We start from the raw sequence: 18,661 nt of genomic DNA, 5'->3' as shown, positions 1-18,661 counted from the left end.
CAAGATGCCTTCTCCTTTAACCACCCACCCAAGAGGCAGGCCTGAGCACAGCGAAGGCTCTGCAGCTCACGGCACGGCTCTGCAGGGCAAGGAGCACGGCATCCAAGCCCTCTCCCCAATGCGTGCCATGGACAAGAAGTGGGGAAGAGGAGGAGGAGGAGGAAAGGAGCAGAGGCAGTGCAGCAGGCAGGAACACCAGCGGTGCAGCCTGTTCCCACTGTGATTTCTGCTGGGAACTTCCCAGCCCGAGCTGGACTATTTGCTTTTCATAGCACAAGTCCCTCTGTCCCGTGCCAGCCGAGGCTGGATGTCCCCTCTTCTCCCAGGGACCCTGCAGCGGCACCCACAGCCATGCCCTGAGCAGCCGTCCCTGCAGCCTTTGGAGGCCGAGCCTTCCCCAGGCAGGCGCTACCACAAAGTCAGCGCTGGCTGAACACGCTGCTCTTTTTCCATCCCCAGTTTCCCCACTTAAAAGCCAGCCCCAGGAAATCACAGATGCAAGCAAAAGGGCTTTTGTGTCTCGCTGCTCTGCGCCCAGGAGCTGTGCACAAGAGGGCCAGTTGCCGGGGTTGCGAGCACTAGCCAGCGGCATTGTCTGCCTTCGCCATGAGCTTCCAGCCCCCTTCCCCGCCAGGCCCTTCCCTGTGAAACAGAGCCTGGCCCCACACACAACTGTGCCGGGGGAGGAAGACACCCCTCCTGTGCTGTGTGGGGAGCTGGGGAACCTGCAAGTGCCAGACCTTGCAGACAGTACCCCCAACAGCACAGCCAGGCAGCGGTGAGTGGATGGATAGACCTCTTGGGTAGAGAGGGAATAAGGAGGAGGCAGAGCCCGGCTCCATTCGGAGGTCCCACGTCCATCAGCCAGCCCGGGCAGGCTGCAGGAGGGGAGCCCGGCGATCCCGCCTCGCAGACCCCAGTACAAAGGAACAAGAGCTCAGGGGGTGGCCGGGGCAGGAGAAGGAGGAGGAGAGCGGGGACACTCACATACTGGCTGGGGGTCTGGAAGAAGCGGCAGGAGCAGAGGAACTGGCAGCACATGGGGTCCCGGTGGTACAGGAGCAGCAGCAGGATGAGGATCGCCACGATGAAGACGGAGGTGGACACCGCTGCCAGGGGAAGGGAGAAGAGGCGAATGAGACGGGGCCCGCTGGGTGGGTGGGCCGCCCTGTCGCTTCCACCCTGCGCCCTCCGTGTGTCCCGACAAACGGCGGCCTGGAGAAGCCGCAGGGAAGCGGGGCTCGCCCGCTGCCCGTCCCGAGGGCGCTGGAAGCCGCGTTGTGTCCCGCATCTCTCTGCCCCTTCGAGACCAGGGACGAGCCGCCGGGCAGAGGGACTCAGCCCCGTCCTGCACCCAAAGCCGCCCCCGGGCCCCCGCGGCAGGGACCGGCCCCCGCACAGATCGGTGCTCTCGGCTCACGCTCAGCACCTCGGCAGGGCGCCGGTGCGCCTTCCGGGAGCCGCCGCTCCCATCCAGCTCACGCTCAGCTCCGCGGGAGCCCACCCGGCACCACCGGCCCCTCCTGCCGCTCGGGCCCCTCAAACCCCGGGAGCCAGTGGGGTCCCCGGGAGAAGGACCGTGGAAAGGGCTACAGCCCGAGGCCGCCCCGGGAGCCAACGGCAGAAGGCTGATCTCGCGCGGCGGCCGCCCCCGCTCCCTCCGCGCCGTCACTCACTAGCGGCGATAACGATGGCCAGGACGTTACTATCCATGGCCGCGCCGGCGGCCGCCGTGTGAGCCGAGGCCTCGCTGGGGTGCGCCATCCCGCCGCTACCCGCCACCGGCAGCCCCTGCCCGCCGGCGGGGCGGGGCCGCCGGGACGCACGGCCCTCCCCTAATGGGCGGGGCCGAAGGCACGGTGCGTCCGCGGCGGCCCCGAGAGGGGCCCCGCCAGCTCCCATTGGCTACCGCGCCACGCCCCTTGCCGGCTCCCTTTGGCTGTCGCCCCGCCCCTCCGCCGGCCCCCATTGGCCACCGACTGCGACCGGGTGGAATGCGGTGTCGGCGGTTACCGTGGCGACACGGCGCGCGGCGGGCCCCGACGCTGCCCCGCTCCCGGCCCGCGGCCTGCCGGCCCCGAGAGGTACCCGCTCATTAGCTAATTAACATTTACCTCGTTAAGTGCAATATAAACGCCGGTACCGCCGGGAGCGGCTGCTGCCAGGGCTCGGTAACCGGGCGCCAGCGCTCATCCTCGGGCTAAGAACACCCAGAAGCCTGGTGAGCACACCCCCCCCGGCCCGACACCCCCGCCCGGGCGCCCAGCATGGATTTGCACCCTCGCCCGGGTGGCAGGGGGAAGCAAAGACCATCCCTGAAGCCTTTCTGAAGCCAACAGCTCAGCCTAGCACATGCTGCAAAAACCCGACACACAGCACTGTAGAGATATAGATATATTTGTGGTGAAGTTGCATATTTAAGACAACTTTACATAATGCTTCTGACACAGAGTTTTGGCATCCTCCCTTGCAGGGGGGCCAGGCCCTGCGTGGCCCCTTCTACCCCCACATCCCTCCGCAGCACCCCATGAGGGAGCAGGCTGGGGTGCCCGCAGGTACCTGCCCCCCCCACCAAGATCTCCGTCCCCTCTGTTTCACAACGCGCCTCTTGCGGCACCAGCATCCTTAAACCAGGAGACTGGGGCTTTGGAGGAAGGGGAAGGATGGCACAGATCTTTGGAGACAGAAAAAATCGACTGGCCAAGGCCTCCGAGCCCCTGGCTCCTGACAATACTGCCTTGCACAGAAGGCTTGGGCCAGGCACTCTTCCCTTCCCAGGCTGCAGCCGAGATGTGAAGCATCTTCCCAGGTGAAAACCAACGCAGATTTCTCCATGCAGCATTGGTCTTGGAGAAAGGAATGTCACAGGCAGTCCCCAAACTTGGGAGGATGGCAGGGAAGGGGGATGATCCGCTGCACCCCTTCCCCGCAGGAGGTGGAAGCAGGAACGGTGTAGAGCAGCTGGAGCCGGCCAGACCTCATCTCGCCTCTTTGCTTTTTGGCCAGGGAAGCACTGCAGATCCTGAGCTTCTGCCGACCCAGGAGAAAAGGCTGGGCCAAGGGGCCACGGCACAGGGCACCCCTCCGGGCACAGCAAGCTGCTGCCTCATCCGTGGCAGGATGTCAGCCCCATGGATGGCATTTTGGCAGGGGACTGGGGTGTCCCTTTGCTAAGTGGAGATGGAGGCAGCAGGTCTACAGCAGCTTGTTGGACTTGAACCGTGAAACGAGGCGCTCCCCCACTTGCCATCGTACAACACACACTGGTAGCTCCAAACATTTGGCACAGTCGAGCAGCTGCCTCGGAGGGCAGGCAGCACCCTGCAACCCTGGGGCAACCCTGCCCAATGGAAATGGGGAAACAGCAAAACAATAACAATAATAATAATTAAAAAAAAATGTAAACAACCCAGCACCCTGTCCTGTAGCGCCAGGACACCCAAGAGAACAAGGTATGTTACCCCTATGTCTGAGGGGAGATGGAGACACAAGGACTTCCCGGCCAATGCGGGGTCTCGTCTCTATTGCACTTTGCATCATATATATATTTTTTTTATATATATATATTTATAAAAATACAAACTAAAGGGCTGGGGTGGAGGGGATGAGATGCAAGCCCTGGGCCAGCTGCAGCCCCGTGCACACGGCAGGCTTCGACCCATTCTGCTTCTGCCTGACCCTCGAGTCCCTTGCCAGCCCTCCCAGGGGGCAGTCAGGGCCTGATCCTGCAGAGATCCAGCCTGGGGCTGGGCAGGGTGCCAAGCTGGTCCAGAGCCTGCCCATCAGCCAGCCTTCCCTCCCTCCCCATTACCCCTTCCCAAGGCCTGCAGGAACAAATGTGCAGCTCTTCCCAGCCGCCAGCGCCGCCTGTGCCCCCGTGGTGACAGGCATCCCGCCACACTCTCCCTGGCCAGCAACTACCCTTCCTGGGGGGCAGGCGGGCGAGACCAACCCCACACACCCCCTCCACCCAAAATACCCCACAGGAGAAGGTCTTCCCCCACCCAGAGGCTCCCATTCTCTCTTCCTCGAGTGACTATGGTGCAAATCGCACAGGGTGACGTAGTCCAGAGACCCCCTGGCCACGCCAGTGATGGAGGATGCTCCTCGCTCCCAAGGCCGCCCCCCGGCTGCTCCTGCTACCTCAGCCGCCCGTCAGGTTTGACGGGCCCCAGTTCTGATTTGGGGTCTGGGGAGAGGGAGCTCCAGGAGGTTTTGCTGCAGGTCTCCAGGGAGGCGCAGGCAGAGGGGCTGCTGACACAGACGTCCGCCACAGACCAGAAGGCGCTGATGGCACCGTCTGCCCAGTCCTCCAGTGCCTTGTCTGTTAGCTGCGCCTTCCGCACCGCATCCTCCTCCACCTCCTCGGAGCGTGGCAGGTTGAGGATCCCCCCCAGGCCCTGGAAGCTCTGCTCCATGTACTCGTTGCGGGGGGGTCCGCCGTGCAGCCAGTTGCTGTCGTCTGGGCAGAACAGGGAGAGAAGAGAGAAGGGATCAGCAGCACAGTAACATCCTGACACCCTGCCCTTCCTACTGTCACCCTCCCGGTGGGGCCCAGCACCCCTTTGCAACACCAGCCTTCCTCCAGCCCAAGCAGACAGGTGCTGCTGCAGGACTTAGGGATGGATCTGACCTACAGACAGGCCTTCCACAGCTGCCCTGAGGCCTGGTTTGAGGATTCGCACGGGCAAGGGGACACCAGTGGGAAGGATGGCTCCTGCCTTGGCATCAGCTACAGCCTCGAGAGGCCAGCACCAGGGGGAAGAGCCTTGGACTGCCCGCAGGGAGAGCCCCCCCGCCAGCCCCAAACTCCAGAGCTTCTTCACCTTTCCTGAGAGGCTGCTTGCGGTTGAAGGTCTGGGGCACCACCAGGAACTGGTTCTCTCCCAGGGGTTCCCAAAACTGGAGGAGGCGGATGGTCCAGACACCGGGGCGCAGGGGCCGATTGAGAGGTGGCTTGTACTGGGTGAACTCTGCCTCAGCATCCACCGTGATGTCGTAGGAGGCGGCAATGATGTAGGTGGGGTCGATCCACACCACCGTGGCCGTCAGGTTGGGGCCCCGCGACCACTTCTGCATAGCCACCGGCTCGTCGAAAGGCCCCATCAAGCCTCCAAAATTGCGAAAGAGCCTTTCCTTGGGATCCCACTCTGTGCCCACCTGGAGGGACAGGAGGCACAAGCAGTGGGACGCTGGGCAGGGAGACATTATCAGCTCAGGTTTTGCGTTTCACTTCCTGGAACCAGGGAAGGCATAAACTTTGGAGCCCAAAGCAATGCACACCTCACCCTCCACGACTCTCCTGCCTGCCTGCACCATGCCAGCACTAATCCAGCTATGATGCCTCCTGCAGCTGCAGGCGCCAGGCACCACAGCCTCAGCTCCCCGCCAGAGATCCCCTTTAGCCTAAAGAGATCCCCTTTTCCCCACCGATCAGCTCCACACACCACATGGAAACCAAACTCCTGGACAAAGGTTTTGTTCTCAGACACGACAGTGGCACTGTGTCCCTCTGTCCCCACAGCGTGCAGGTGGGGGAGAGGAAGAAGGGCAGTGCAGTGTGGGAAAGCCAGGGAGGAAAGTGAGTGTTGTGAGGGAAACTTTCCCCATTTACCTCAAGGTTCTGTAAGCGGTTTGCCTGCCCTCCATGACCCGCCAGCTTCAGAGCTCCTTGGGGCATCATCCACACCTCCAGGGACTCTGCCTGCCCAGTTGCCGAATTCTGCACTTCCTGCATCACCAGGTAACCCTGGAAACGGTCGTCATAGAAATATAAGTGCACAATGGATGGGAAGCCCCGGGGTTCAAATCTGCAGAGAGACAGACAGAGAGGTTGCACATCTGAGCATCAGCATCCTCCCAGCATGAGATGCAGGCCACCACTCAGAGCCTGGCTGAAGCCCATGGCAAATACCCGACCTGCAGAGCTTGTCGGCCTTCGCGGCTGGCGCAGCCACGGCTTTGTGGAGCCCCAGCCTGGAGAAGGCCGTGTAGAAGGTGAGGGTGACATCGCTGAGGCCGCTGAGACCATCGACGCGGTCGTAGACATTCTCCCAGTATGCCTTCAGGGCCGGCGTGTTGGGGGGGTAGCTGCCGTACAGGTGCGTGTCCAGGATCTCCAGCACCTCCTGATTCACTGTCGACTCAAACTTCCGGGCGAAGAAGGTGGGTCTGGAGAGTTGCTGGAAGAGCACAGGCATTTCTAACAGTGTTGGCTGCAGTCCCTCTGTCCTCCCACCTGAGCAGGGCAGGTCAGAGGAGACAGACCAGGAGAGGGAAAGAGAGTGGGAGGAGAAAGGAGGATCTTTTTCACCTGTAGCCGGAGGAAGTCCTGGGGTTTGAAGTCATTTGGGGAGCACCCGCACCAGTCGACTATGTGTTTATATTGGCACTTACAGCCCAGCTTCCGGTTCCAGTTGGTCACTCGGAGGTTGTTATCGACCAGCGTCTCGCAGGCGTGACTGTTCTCCAGGACCGTGTGGAAGAAGGACTGTGCACAGCAGAGAAGGGACAGGAGACCCAGTGGGGATGGAGGACAGACTGTTAAAGGAGAACCCCCACCCCTCACTCAGAGGAAGAGGACAGGCCTCGACAGTGCCCAAGAAGAAACCCATCCCTGTTCCCAGCACAGCTTAAGAGACGAGGCTGTTGCACCTACATCAGCCCTCATCTGGCCCAGAGGGGCATCTGGAGCTAAAGCAGGGCTGGATATAAACATCACCCTTGGTCTGCCTGCCCCTCTCTCCCCTCTTTCATACCCAGGTCTGGGCAAAAGGGAGGCAATAAAGCTGCCTGCACAAAGCACTGCCTTTTGCAGCTACCCAGGGTGGGGATGAAGTGGGACAGACACGTTAAGTACAGTGGGAAGAAAATCCAGCCTGTGCCCTGCAGCCAGCACTCACCTCGGCCGGCAGGAGCGTGTAGGTGTAGAACTGGCGCAGCTGGGACACCAGCTGGTCGTCGGCATAGACCACATACTCCACAAAGCTGCGTGTCAGTGAGAACCAGTCGGAACCCCCATCCACGACGATGCCCTCGGGGATGTGGCGCTCACCCAGCCGCCACATATGGGAGTCACACTCATGGAACAGACGGTCCAGGCCCTGCTTCTTGATAAACCTGGGCACGGGGATGAGGGGTTAGGGGTGTCACCCACTTTGCTGGGTGCAGCTACATCCAGAACATCCCCCCTGCCCCAAATGTTTCAGTTTTTTGAAATCCCTCCTTTTTCTCTTCCTCCAGCTCAGCTCTGCCTCTGGCTGGGATTACCTGGCGTTGTCTCTGCCATGAGACTTCAGGAAGTTCTTATCTCGGTATTTGGACAGGAACATCACCAGCTCCTCATTGGTCCTGCGGTGCAAATTAGAAAGCATTAACAGCCCCTGGGGTAAAACAGCCCAGTAAACACTCACTCTGAATGAGCCATCAGACAAAAAGAGCCTAAGGCTGCTTGCTAGGTGCTGACTCAAACCCTGGTCCCAGCGCTGGGGAGATACAGACGTGTCCCCCTCTGCTGTCTGGCGCCTCACATGCACATTCCTCTGCAACACCCAGACCACAGGAAAAAACTGCCTCCAAGGTACTGGCTGGGCTCCTCTGCAGAGATGGATCAGCCTGGCCCTGCAGCATCATCACTAGCACGTGGGTGCAATCTCCAACTCCATCTTGCCCCAGATCCATGCTCCTCCCAAGGCTGCTGCAGCATCAGGCAGCCCAAACACCTCCATCATCCTCCCCTGCCCCAGCAAGGTCCTCACCTTGTGGGGTAGTCGGTGGCACTCAGGTTGATGAAAAAGTCCCAGGGCCACTCAGCCAGTTCCAGCAGGTCCTTCATGCTACGCAGGTACATCTTCAGCAGGCTGGCACCTCCCCAGATGGTCACCATGCGCCACGGCGTCACCCGGATGTTGGGGTAGTGCTGGGCCAGCTCCACCGCCTCGCGATGGAGGTAGTTGGAGCGCTGCCAGGGAACACGGCTCCGGGTCAGCGGGGAACCCATCTTCCCGGGGCCTCCTTGCTGCCAGCCCAGGGTCAGCCCTTACAGCAGCCTCCGCAGGGAGGAGAGCGGCAAGACAAGACTGCTCTGGGCAGGAGGGATAAATCCTGCTTCTCTGGGGTTGTGGAAATAGGGATGGGAGGGTCACAGCTCCACCAGCAGCGAGGACAAACCCTACACAGCCACTTCCTCTGACAAAGCGGATGCTACAACTCTGCTCACCGCCCACCTGCGTCCCAGCTCTGCGCCCCGTCCCAGTGACCGATCCGGGCACAATTAGCATCTCCCTTTCTCTTGTCCCCCCTGCACACCTTGTCAACGTGGATGTAGAAGAAGTGCTGCTGGTGGTACACAGCCTTGATGAGCCGCTTCAGCTGGCGAATGGCCCTGCCGTGCACAACCAGCATGTAGGCGATGCGCACGGGCTTGCTGGGGGGCACCTGCTCCAGCCGGCTCTCGTCCCACTGGATGATGGGGCTGACCTTGCCTGCACAGGGAGGGAGAGGGCTGTCAGCTGCCCCCGGCCTTGCACCCACCGCCCCAGCACCCGGAGCTCCTGATAAACCAGGACACCTGAGCAAGGCCAGGGACAGCAGGGAAGAGCTCAGCCTTGCAAAGCCCATGAGGCTGCAGTGCCGGGGCACGGTGGCGCACACAGCCCCTTGCGTTAAATTGACAGGGACATGTTGGGAAAGGGGGGGGCTGTCCTACTGTGGCCCCTCAAAACAGAAGATGCAGCTGGGCCTGGCTCTGACATCTGCAGGCACCACAGGTCAGGACACACAGCCTAGCTTAAGGAGGCTGGCACAGCTTTGATTGGATTAGAGAGGCAGCAGTAATCTGGGAATCAGTGACAGACTGAGGCTGCTTTTTGCCAGGTGGGACAGTCTGGTGACATAAGGAAGGTGGCCCATGCGCCTGGCTGGGATATTCCCAATGCCCAGGGGTGACCAGGAGCACCCCAGCAGCACTCACCTGAGAGCTGGCAGTGGCGAGGCACAGACTGGGGCATGAGGCTGCCAGCCCGGTGCAGACACACCACGTTGGCAATCTCCTGTTGGCACTGCTTGCTGCTGGCCCGGGCCAGTGCTGAGAGGGCGTCTTTGCCTGTGATTTCACACTTGGGGGTGAAGCTGTTCTCGGTGGGCTGGGGAGCCCCCTCCACACTGCCCGTGTCGCCCTGCTGGAAGACGGCCAGTTGGGCCTCCCCACGTGGCTCTGTCAGGTTCCTCTGGCTGGAAGAGTCTGGCACGGCTGGCAGCCTCCGTCCTGGTTTGTGTCTTGCTGTGACAGCCCTCACCACCTTGGACACCAGCACCACGGGGCTGTCTGGTCGTCCCCGCCATCGCCCATGCTTCCGGCTGGCGCTGCCCCGGCGCCCCGCTGAGCTGTCCGAGTCCTTGGAGCCGTCGCTGCTCTCGGGCAACCTGGCTTTTTTCTGCCGCCCCTATTTCAGTTCCAGGTGGATGCAGAAGAGAGGACAGACAGCATTAACTTGGATCTGCTTCCCTCTGCTCCCCAGAGCATCCCTCTCCTCAGTGCTCAATGCTCCCAGTCCATGCTGCAACATGCCAGGTGTTCCAGAAGCAGCCACCATGCAGCAAAGGAGTCCATTACACCACCCATCTGCCACCTAAAACCCCAGGCTAAGACCCCACAGCACCCCCCTGCACAGTCCTGTGCCCCCCTCATGGGGACATCCCTCTATACGCCAGCAAGGGAGACCCTGATTTGCAGACCCCATGGTCACAGCACGCCAGACACACAAAGAGGGTCTTGCTCTCTGCCACTGGGATTGCCATGAGACTCAACGGCCAAGGTCACTTATGCCTGCACCAGCCACCCTTGGGGGTCCTGTGTGGGCAGGAGCACCCCCGGACAGTGGGGACAAGCACAGGCCCGCTCTGGCTGGCAGTGGTTATTTTACTGGGAGGCAAATGGACCAGCTCCTCTCTGCCAAGCTCACGTTGAGCCCAAGCCCAACACATCTGTCTGGGAGACAGGGTCCCAGGCAGCCGCAGCTGCACCCTCTGAGGCTAAACGCACTGGAGAGGCATCGAACCAGGTCCTGCCTGTGCTCCTTTCCCCGGGCCCTGGCTCCCTGCACTGGGCTGGAGCAGTGCTGCGATTGCCAGTTTCTCTAGAAATCCCTTTAACAAACCCTCCCGCAGAGCCAAGCAGATGTGTAAAGGGAGCAGTTAATTATGCTTCGTTACCTCAGCCAGGCTGGCTGATGTGCAGAAACGAGTCAGCCTTGGGGAGAGCAGAAAGTTGGGAAACTGGATGCCTGTGAGAGACATGCTGGTGGGAAAGCACTTTCCCAGCGAGTGATGCCCAAGGGGCTGGGGCCATATGCCCCCAGCCCACCGCAGGCGCTCCTGGCCGACAGCAGCTGCCTGCTCCAGCCAGGCCTCCCGCGGCTATCTCACAATGCCCTCAAAACCCTGGCTGCCCAGCTGCTGCGCTGGGCACTGTGGGAGGCAGCAGCATCTTCTGAGGATGGGCAGATGCCTCACAAGGACAGTGGGACCCGGATTAGCGCCCTGCACAAGCCCCTCTGTGGGCACAGCTGCTGGGAAGGTCACAGCCAGGAGAAACCACACTGTGCAAAGGCTGGAAAGCATCTGGCAAGATCTGCCCGCTCCCGTGTCCCTGAACTACCCATGTTGCGGTGGCACAGCCTGCAAACCATGGCTATCCAGGAAGGGACCAACCCACCGCTTAACTTCCGAGGGGCTGGCGTCAGCGAGGATCAGCCGAGTCCCCTTCCACCCAGACAGGCGTCACAGGCGGCCAGAGACAGGCGGCAAACTGTTCATTAGTCACCATGCAGGACCATCTGCTCCAGAGTTATAAACCTGTTTTCTCCGCTGAGCATTACAGCAGAGGGGAGTCAGGAGGTGACAAGCGAGGAGGGAGCCTCTGCCGCAGGCTCAGCCCTGTTCCTGCAGGAAGAGACCCGCCGTCCCTGCTCACACCCTCCACTCCCCAAGACGCCTGGCTCCGGGGAGACCCCCCCATGTGATGACCACCCTCGGTTACATTCCCGCTTGTCACCCTGGAAGGAGCCCTGTTCCCAGCTCACAAGCACGCCCGGCTGCCTTCCCCAGTAGGGAAGTCATTAGAAGCATCGCCAGCCTTTCCGGAGCTGCCAGCTAACAAACTCAATGGCTTCTAATTACTGCACCACAGCAGAGCGATCCCTCCATCCCAGCCTGGCAGGGAACGACTCCGGCCACGTTGCTCTGCTGTATTTAAGACTCGAGCGTGGGACTTTTGGCAAGGCTCCCAGTCCCCTGCCTCCCAACATGCACAGACGGCTCCAGGCGCCAGCCAGAGGTCACTTCTCTTGTCCCACCTTCCCCAATGTGACTGCCATCCCCACAGTGCCACAGAGCTGTGGGGCAGGTATCCACCTGCACCCCATCCCCAGCGCAGGTCGCACTGCGCCGACATCTCCAAGCTCTGCCATTGTGAGGAGCAGAGCTAACAGCATCTGGTGTCCTGCAGGATTCCCCCTCTGGTCGATTGACTGTGGTGTCTGCCACACACAAGCCGCAAAGCCAGCATGAAAATGTTCCAAAGTCACCTGAGGAATCCAGATGCTTGACTGCCAACCGCAGCAGAGGACCCTTAAACCTCACAATTAAAATGGCTGGAATCAGACCCCTAAAAAGAGGCTCTTTGGGGGGGAAAAATAAAAATCAAGGAATCTCAGCAAAGTTGAAAGAAAAGATGTTTCGTAGGAAGCTTCTCTAGAGGCCACAGCACACGGGGGACACCAACACACAGGCCCCAGAAAGGTGCCGCTCCTGCCTGGAAGGAGGAAGATAGGAGGTGAAGTGTGGGAAGAGACATGACTGGGCTAAAACACTTCTCCCAAGTGACAGATCCCCTTCTTCGCCCACGAGGACACTTTGCAGTTTGCATTTTCCTGGTGCCAGCTCCATTGCGGACCAAGCACTACAGGAGCCGTCGGTGTCGCCACAATGGAGGCAGGATTTCTGTGGTCCCTTGGTCTCCCACCTTTGCGTGCAGACAGGCTCGTGCTGTCTGCAGCAGGGATGCTGTCAGCGAAGGGCTAGGTACCAATGGGAATTTCCTCTCCCATCTGTCAGTCTGGACAGGGATTGTGGTGTTTGATCCCAGTAGAACAAGATAATTTGGCTTCCCCAGCTCAGTGTTGACCTGGGTAGACGGAGATTGATCCAACCTCTGCTGGTCTGCACGCCATAATGCATCTGTTTGGTGAATAAGTGGTGCCTGTAGGAACCTGGCATTGGCCTTGCAAAGAGAAGCAACACAATCCAAGTGGCACGGCCTTCTCAAGGGGGGCTGGGCTTGTGGCTCTGGTGTGGCTGAAGCCTGCTACAGGGCAGTGAGCAGCCCATGCTGCTGGCGCCAGGTGGGTTTACAGCCTCCCTCAGCCTCTGCTCAGCTCCTACCAGGGAACCACCAGGGATGGAGCCTGTCAAGCAGAGGAAGCTCTGCCCTCCCCTATGAAGGGAAGAAAAGGAAACCAGCAGGCTTTGAAGAACCGAGTGGGACAGAGAAAGGGACTGCCACAGGCAGAGATGAGAGCAGCCCTTTTGGGAACACCTGGGCAGTGCAGGCAGGTGCAGTCCAGGGCACAGGGCTGCAGTGCAGCCTCTGAGCGCTGTAGATGCCCCCGCCGAAAAGTGCTGGTCTGGAGGGGAAGGCAAGCTCGCCCGATTCCAGATGCTCCACAGCATTTACATGACTTATGTCTCATTTTTGGTCTCTACAGCGAGTCACGGCCCGTTTGTGGTGGGGACGAGCCAGGTTAGAGCTGTGTCCATTAGTGGGAAGGAGCCATTTACTCTGGCAATTAAGAGATCCCAAGGTTCCCCAAATCCTTCCACACCTGCAAGGTCAGGCTCTCCCCAGCTTTACCAGAAACGCCTCCAGCTCTGGCAAAAATCAAAAGCTGCAGGAGGTCACACAAACCAAGAGCTTTGCCATTTTATAAGAAATAAAAGTTAACCGGACTTTTCCCAGCTTGCTAATGGGATTGGGCTGTCTGTAAAGCTCAGGATGGTTCTCGCCTTCTCCAAAGAGGTTTGTCCACTCCCTGGAGTCAGGGTTGCTGGTGGTGGACCATCCCCTCCCCAGGTGAAAGGGACTCATGGCCAAATCTGTCAGCTGCCCAGCTCAGTTTTGGGAAGAGACCTGGGGAAACCAAGTGAGGACCGAGGCTGTGCAGGGCTAGAGAAGAGAAAAGCAGACAAGTGGTATGGGACGGTGCAGAGAGGGAAGGAGAAGTCGGGACAGGTGAAGTGATTTGATCAAGGTCACGGGAAAGGGGCAGTTGGGCACCCCTGGCTGCCAGATCGGTCTGCTCTCATGCTTCCAGTGCCTCCAGATCACGGGCAACTCTGCATCCCTTCTCCTTGCCCTGGTTCTGTTTTGGTGGTGGGCAGCACATGAGGGTGCTCATGCCCATTCCCAAAGTCCCAAGAGGAGGCCTGGGAAATTAATCTGCTAAGCAAGTGGTCGCGTTAGACACCTTCCCCCCTGCAAGGAGCTGGCCAGTTCCCCTTCTCACCTCTTTGCCCTCAGGTTAATCCTTCTAGTCCTGTGAGAAGACCTGCTGACCATGGGGTCACCCTCCACACCAGGGAGGCACCCCCCGATATGGAGGGGAAGCTCTCGCCCCTCCAGAGATCCCCACCTCTCACCTCACAGCCGCTGCCTTTCCTCTTCCACAGCTACCATGCTCACCCCATGCCTGCCCCTGCACAGCTCCCAGCTCTTGCCACACGCTGCCCCTGACAAACCTGGCTTCTCCATCATTCCGGGGCTTGTCAGCAGCCCCAGAGGGTCTCCACAGCCGCTTGAGCACGAGGGTCCTGCCCAAGACAAGGGACTCTGGTGCCACACACACATTCACCAAGGGAGCCCATGGAGAAACTGTCAGCACTTCCCTGATGCTCCTGGAGAAACCAGCTTCAGCCCCTGGTCCACCCAGATGCAGCGGGCCTGAACACGGCCCAGGCAGCTCGCCACAAACGCATAAATTCAAATAAGCAACCCAGAGGTCAGGAGCTGTGTTTGAAGGTGGAAGAAGTGCTCTCCAGAGGCCTGGGTCCTCCTCAATACCTGCTCGGTGCATGACCTTGGGCAAACACCTTCGCCAGCCTGTCCCTCAGTTTCCCCACATACAAAAAAGAGGTGATGTCTTTGGCCTTAGCACAGCGTTCTGCCACAAAGACAAGAGAAGACTGCAGAGGGTCCTTCTGCCCTCGCACTTCACAGGGACATCCCTGACCGGACCAGCTGAACAGAAGCCGCCACAAACTTCCTGAGCCGCCGTGTGCGCTCTCGCCCGCTCTCTGGATTACGGTGTGTTTTTATATTTCTCTGGCTCACGTATCGCCAGCCCCAGCTTCCCACAATATCTCCCAAGCCACAGAAAAGCGCAAGACCCCCTTCCAGCCTCCCACCCCACCCCCCACCCCCCATGCCAGACCCCAATCGACACCCCCTGGGCCACAAAGTCCCCCTCTGCGGTGCCGCAGCCCCGCACTGCTGCAGCCGGAGCCCCCTCACATGCCGTGGCCTGCCCCACAGCCACCGCCTGCCCAGCAACCTGGGGCCTGTGGGACGCCCACCCACCCCAGGGACCCAGTCCCGGGACGGGGCCTCGCCAGCCCCGCAGAGACACCCCGGGGCAGGGGGAGAGGGGAGGGGGCGTCACCCCCTTCGTGTCTCCTCCCAGCTCCAGAGCAAGGGCACACGCCACCCCCCCGGCACGGCACCGCTCAGGACCCCCACCAAGAGCCCCCCCCAGCACGCACCGCCCTGCTACGGGCCGCAGGCCCCCGCCCCCTTCAGCGCCTCCACCGTCCCCCAATCGCCCCCTCACCGCCCCCCAACCCCTACCTCCCTCCGCGCCCCCGTCCCCTCGCCGCCCCTCGGCCCCCGCCCGCAGGCCCCGGGCCGCCGGGCTGGCCCCCCCCGCGGCGCACCTCGGCCGGTCCCTCCTCGTCGAGGCCGGCGGAGGTCCAGAGGACGAGCCCCTGGAGCAGGAGGATGGCGAGGGCCGTGGCCACCGCCAGCCGGTAGCGCCGGGCGAGCTTCCGCGCCCGCCCGCTGGCCACCATCGTCACGGCCGCTCCGCCGCGGCAGGGCGGGCTGCGCCGGCGCGCGCCTCCCGCGCGCACGCGCCGGCGGTGCCGGGGGCGCGCGGCGGAACCGCGGCAGGAGGGGGAGGTGGGAGGGGGAAGGAGAGGCCCTGCGGGGGCCGCGGGGCGAGCGCGCGCCGGGGTGTGCGTGCGTGCGTGTGTGTGCGCGTGAGCCTGCGTGCTTGCGAGTCTGCGTGTGTGGTTGCGTGCGTGCGTGCGTGCGCACGTGTGTTTGTTGCATGTGTGTACGCGCGTGTGTGTGTGCGTATGTGCGCGTGCAGGCACGTGTGCACGTGTGTGTGTGCATGTGTGTGCGCGTGCCTGTGTGCGCAGCAATGTGTTCGTGCGTGCCTGTGCGTGTGAGCAGCGAGGTGTGTGTGTGCAGGCAGGGCCACGCATGTACCCACCCACGTACATGCATGTGTGCACTGTGAGTATGTGCGTGTCCGCATGTGTGCACTGGGGTGTGCATGTGTGCACCGTGTGTGTGTGCCTGCGCATGTGGGCGCTGGGGCGTGCCTGTGTACATGCATGTGCGTGCGTGCATGTGCATCTGTGCACGGGGTGTGCATGGGTGTGTTTGTGTGCATGTGCCTGTGCATGTGTGCATGCATGCATCAGTGAGCGTGTGCATGCATATGGCTGCACGTGCATGTGTGCACTGCAATGTGTAAGTGTTCATGTGTGTGCACGTGTGCATTGCAGCGTCTGTGTGCATGTACTTGTGTGCAGGCAGGGTGTGTATGTGTTGTGCATGTATGCCCTAGGATGTGCGTGTGCTTCTGCATGTGTGCACCGGGGTCTGCACATGCACGCTGGGGTGCACGTGTGCTTGTGCATGCTGGGGTGTACGTGGGCATGCGTGCACTGCGGTGTGTGCCTGTGTCCACTGCGTGTCCGCGCATCTGTGCGTACGGGTGTACACATGTGCTGACACATGTGCGTCCTGGGACATGCACATACACGTTCACACGCACTAGGGTGTGCAGCTGTGCCTCGGGACGTGTGTATACACCTGCGTGTGTGTATTGTGGGCACTTATGTACATGCATGTGTGTGCGCAGGGACATACATGTGAGCACGTTCATGTGTGTGCATGAACCGGTGAGCGTGCGGGCACCTGCCCGCGAGCGCAGCGGGGTGTGCATAGGCACACGCGTGTGCCGAGGCCGCTGGGCTCCCCGGTTCCCTCGCGGCCGGCTCCAGGCCGGGTGCTCGCGGCTCTGCTCCCGCCCCGCGCAGCGCGCACGGGCCTCGCCGAGCGCCGGGCAGCCCCCAGCCCCCAGGTGCTGCTCGGGGCTCCCAGCAGCAGGAGGTATCGCCGGGTCCCCGTTTGCTGCTGCCCCAGAGCCACCGGCTTGTCGGAGCGAACCCGACGACGGGAGCGACCTGCACGACGGCGCGGGCATGGCCGGGGCTTCTGCCCCAAACCGTGCCGCTGCCGAGCCCGCCGTAAGGAAAGAAACCCCGGAACGCCCACCCCATTCCTCCTGCTGCTGCACGAAGACCTGAAAACCGTCAGAACCCCTTTCAGGGCACCCCCCCAGCGCCAAGAGCCCCGGCTTTGCTCCCGGGGCGGCTGCAGGCAGCAGAAGTGCGCCGGGATGGAGCCCGGGCACCGGCGGCAGACCCCCATCGCGGGACCCGCAGCTCCGCAGCCGCCCCCCGCCTTCCCCCCGCTAAAGCTGCCGTGGGGGCCGTGTTTCGGCAGGGGCGGCAGGAAGCGGCGTCCGGGTGCCGATAGCGGCTCTGGGGAGCGCCGTGACCTCCCTTGAGCTCCCTGGGCAGATCCTGCCGATACAGCGGGGGGAAGGCGGCAGCTTCAGCTGCCCGGAGGGTTTTAGGGGGAAGCGGTTTAGATAAGAGGGGCTCCCCGGGTGCAGGAGGGCTTCGTGCAGCCTGCAGCAGCTCCGCGGGGGGGCTTCCGCTTGCAGGGAGCAATTTGGTCCGCGCCGGCGAAGGCCGAGGGCCGCAGGACTGCCGCGGCACCTCCCCGCCAGCAGGAAGAGGCTCGCCACCGGCCAGGGTGGCACCTCGCTGCGGAGGGCGAGCGGCCGGCCGGCTTCGGCCGCAGCCCGGCGCGCTGCGCAGGCACACGTGCACCCCCAGCGCATGTCCCCGGGGAAGGGGGAGCAGGGAGCTGCGAACGCGTGGGCTTTCTGGCGGAGAGGAGGGAAGAGCTCCAAGGAAAGATGGAGGCACTCCCCCAGTCCTGCACTCCTCCTCAGGCAGGAGCAGAAAGCTGGGTGCACCCCTAGTTCGTGGTAGAGGGGTGACTCCAGCCAGCAGGCCCCCAGGTAATGCCCCTCCGCTGCGTTAGACCTGCCACTCAGGTAATGCCCAAGCTCCAACCAGACCGTGACCAAAACCATTTGTTACACGAGTTACTTAAACTCAACTATTGTCCAGCTTCCTTAAAAAAACCAGCCGCTGGCAGCAGCGAGCATGCCTCGGCCCCAGCACAGGCTCTGCTGCCCGCACAGGACCGTGCTCGGCTCATCCCCGGCTTCGGCCAGCCCAGCGCCAAAGCCCAAAGAGCAGAAGAAGGACACCTTCCCCGCTGCGCCCCGCTCCGGCCTCCCCGCTGCCCCAGCCCGGCTGCCCCGGGGTTTGTAGCCCTGTGGCTCTGCCGGCTGCGAGGGGCATGGCGGCAGGGCTGGCAGCAGCACCCTGTCTCCTTAGTGAGAGCTCTGTGCTCGGCTGCTTTCTCGGCCTCCCCTTCCTTCAAATATTCCTGCGGCAGGAGTAGAAGAAAAGCTCCTTCTCGGCTTGGGCCATCCCCGCTGCTCATCTCTCCTTATCTGCCAATTGGGGGCTGGGGGCTACAGGAATCCATTAACGAGCCAGGCAGCAGGGGCTCTCCTAGCCCTGTCCTGCCGGGGTTTGTCTCTCTCTCCAGCTTCTCACGGGCTCCCCGTCTGCCCAGGAACCACTTTTCTTCCCAGCAAGGCTCAGTTGCTGCTTCCCGCTCTCTGCCTTCCCACCCTGGCCAAGGGAAGACTTGGCGGCTGAGCTCCCCCAAGTATTAGCAAATTTTGTTATAGAGTGTATATGTATTCCAGGAATCATCCCCTTTGCACCTGCATGAGTTACAGGGGGTTCAGTACGTGACATGTTGTCACGATGGAGGTGAAGAAGGGAGCAGGGCTATGTGGGACAAGGTGGGCATCAGGGAGCATCCCTGCCTGGCTGTGCCCGACTCCCTCACCCATGAGGTTCACTGCTGGGTGCACATAACAGCACTAGAAACTGAGCCTGGCTCTGCAAATGAATTTCCAAAATACTCCTGCATCGCTCCCCCTCCCGCCGTCCCTCCTCGCTCGGGCTCTGCCGTGCAGGTCCCCAAAATAAGCAGCCCAGGGCTGGGATCTGCCTGGAGGAGGTGGTGGAGAACCAGCTCTTGGTGCTTCCAGACAAATCACTGCTCGCTTTCGGGAGGGGGCGAGTTACAGAAAGGCTTGTGCACCAGGACAGGACATCTCCACTTTCAGCTGCCTCCTGCAGCCAGAGCTTGGAAATC

At 61.6% G+C, this 18,661-nt stretch overlaps 1 protein-coding gene across 1 annotated transcript; it reads right to left on the bottom strand.

Moving 5' to 3' along the window:
* Positions 1-3,669: 3,669 nt before the first annotated feature.
* Positions 3,670-15,224, bottom strand: XYLT2 (xylosyltransferase 2). The gene is made up of 11 exons (XM_082008128.1): positions 14,986-15,224; positions 8,972-9,443; positions 8,308-8,483; positions 7,758-7,960; positions 7,270-7,350; positions 6,903-7,119; positions 6,314-6,490; positions 5,920-6,182; positions 5,615-5,810; positions 4,827-5,160; positions 3,670-4,462 (listed from the first exon to the last, which is right to left on the bottom strand). The coding sequence occupies exons 1-11, from the start codon at positions 15,118-15,120 to the stop codon at positions 4,140-4,142; spliced, it is 2,577 nt and encodes an 858-aa protein (XP_081864254.1). The 5' UTR covers positions 15,121-15,224; the 3' UTR covers positions 3,670-4,139.
* Positions 15,225-18,661: the final 3,437 nt, after the last annotated feature.

The sequence above is a fragment of the Phaethon aethereus genome (genome assembly GCF_964289735.1).
Source record: "Phaethon aethereus genome assembly, chromosome: 18".
Lineage (NCBI taxonomy): Eukaryota > Metazoa > Chordata > Aves > Phaethontiformes > Phaethontidae > Phaethon > Phaethon aethereus.
This window is presented reverse-complemented; position numbering and strand designations above follow the sequence as displayed.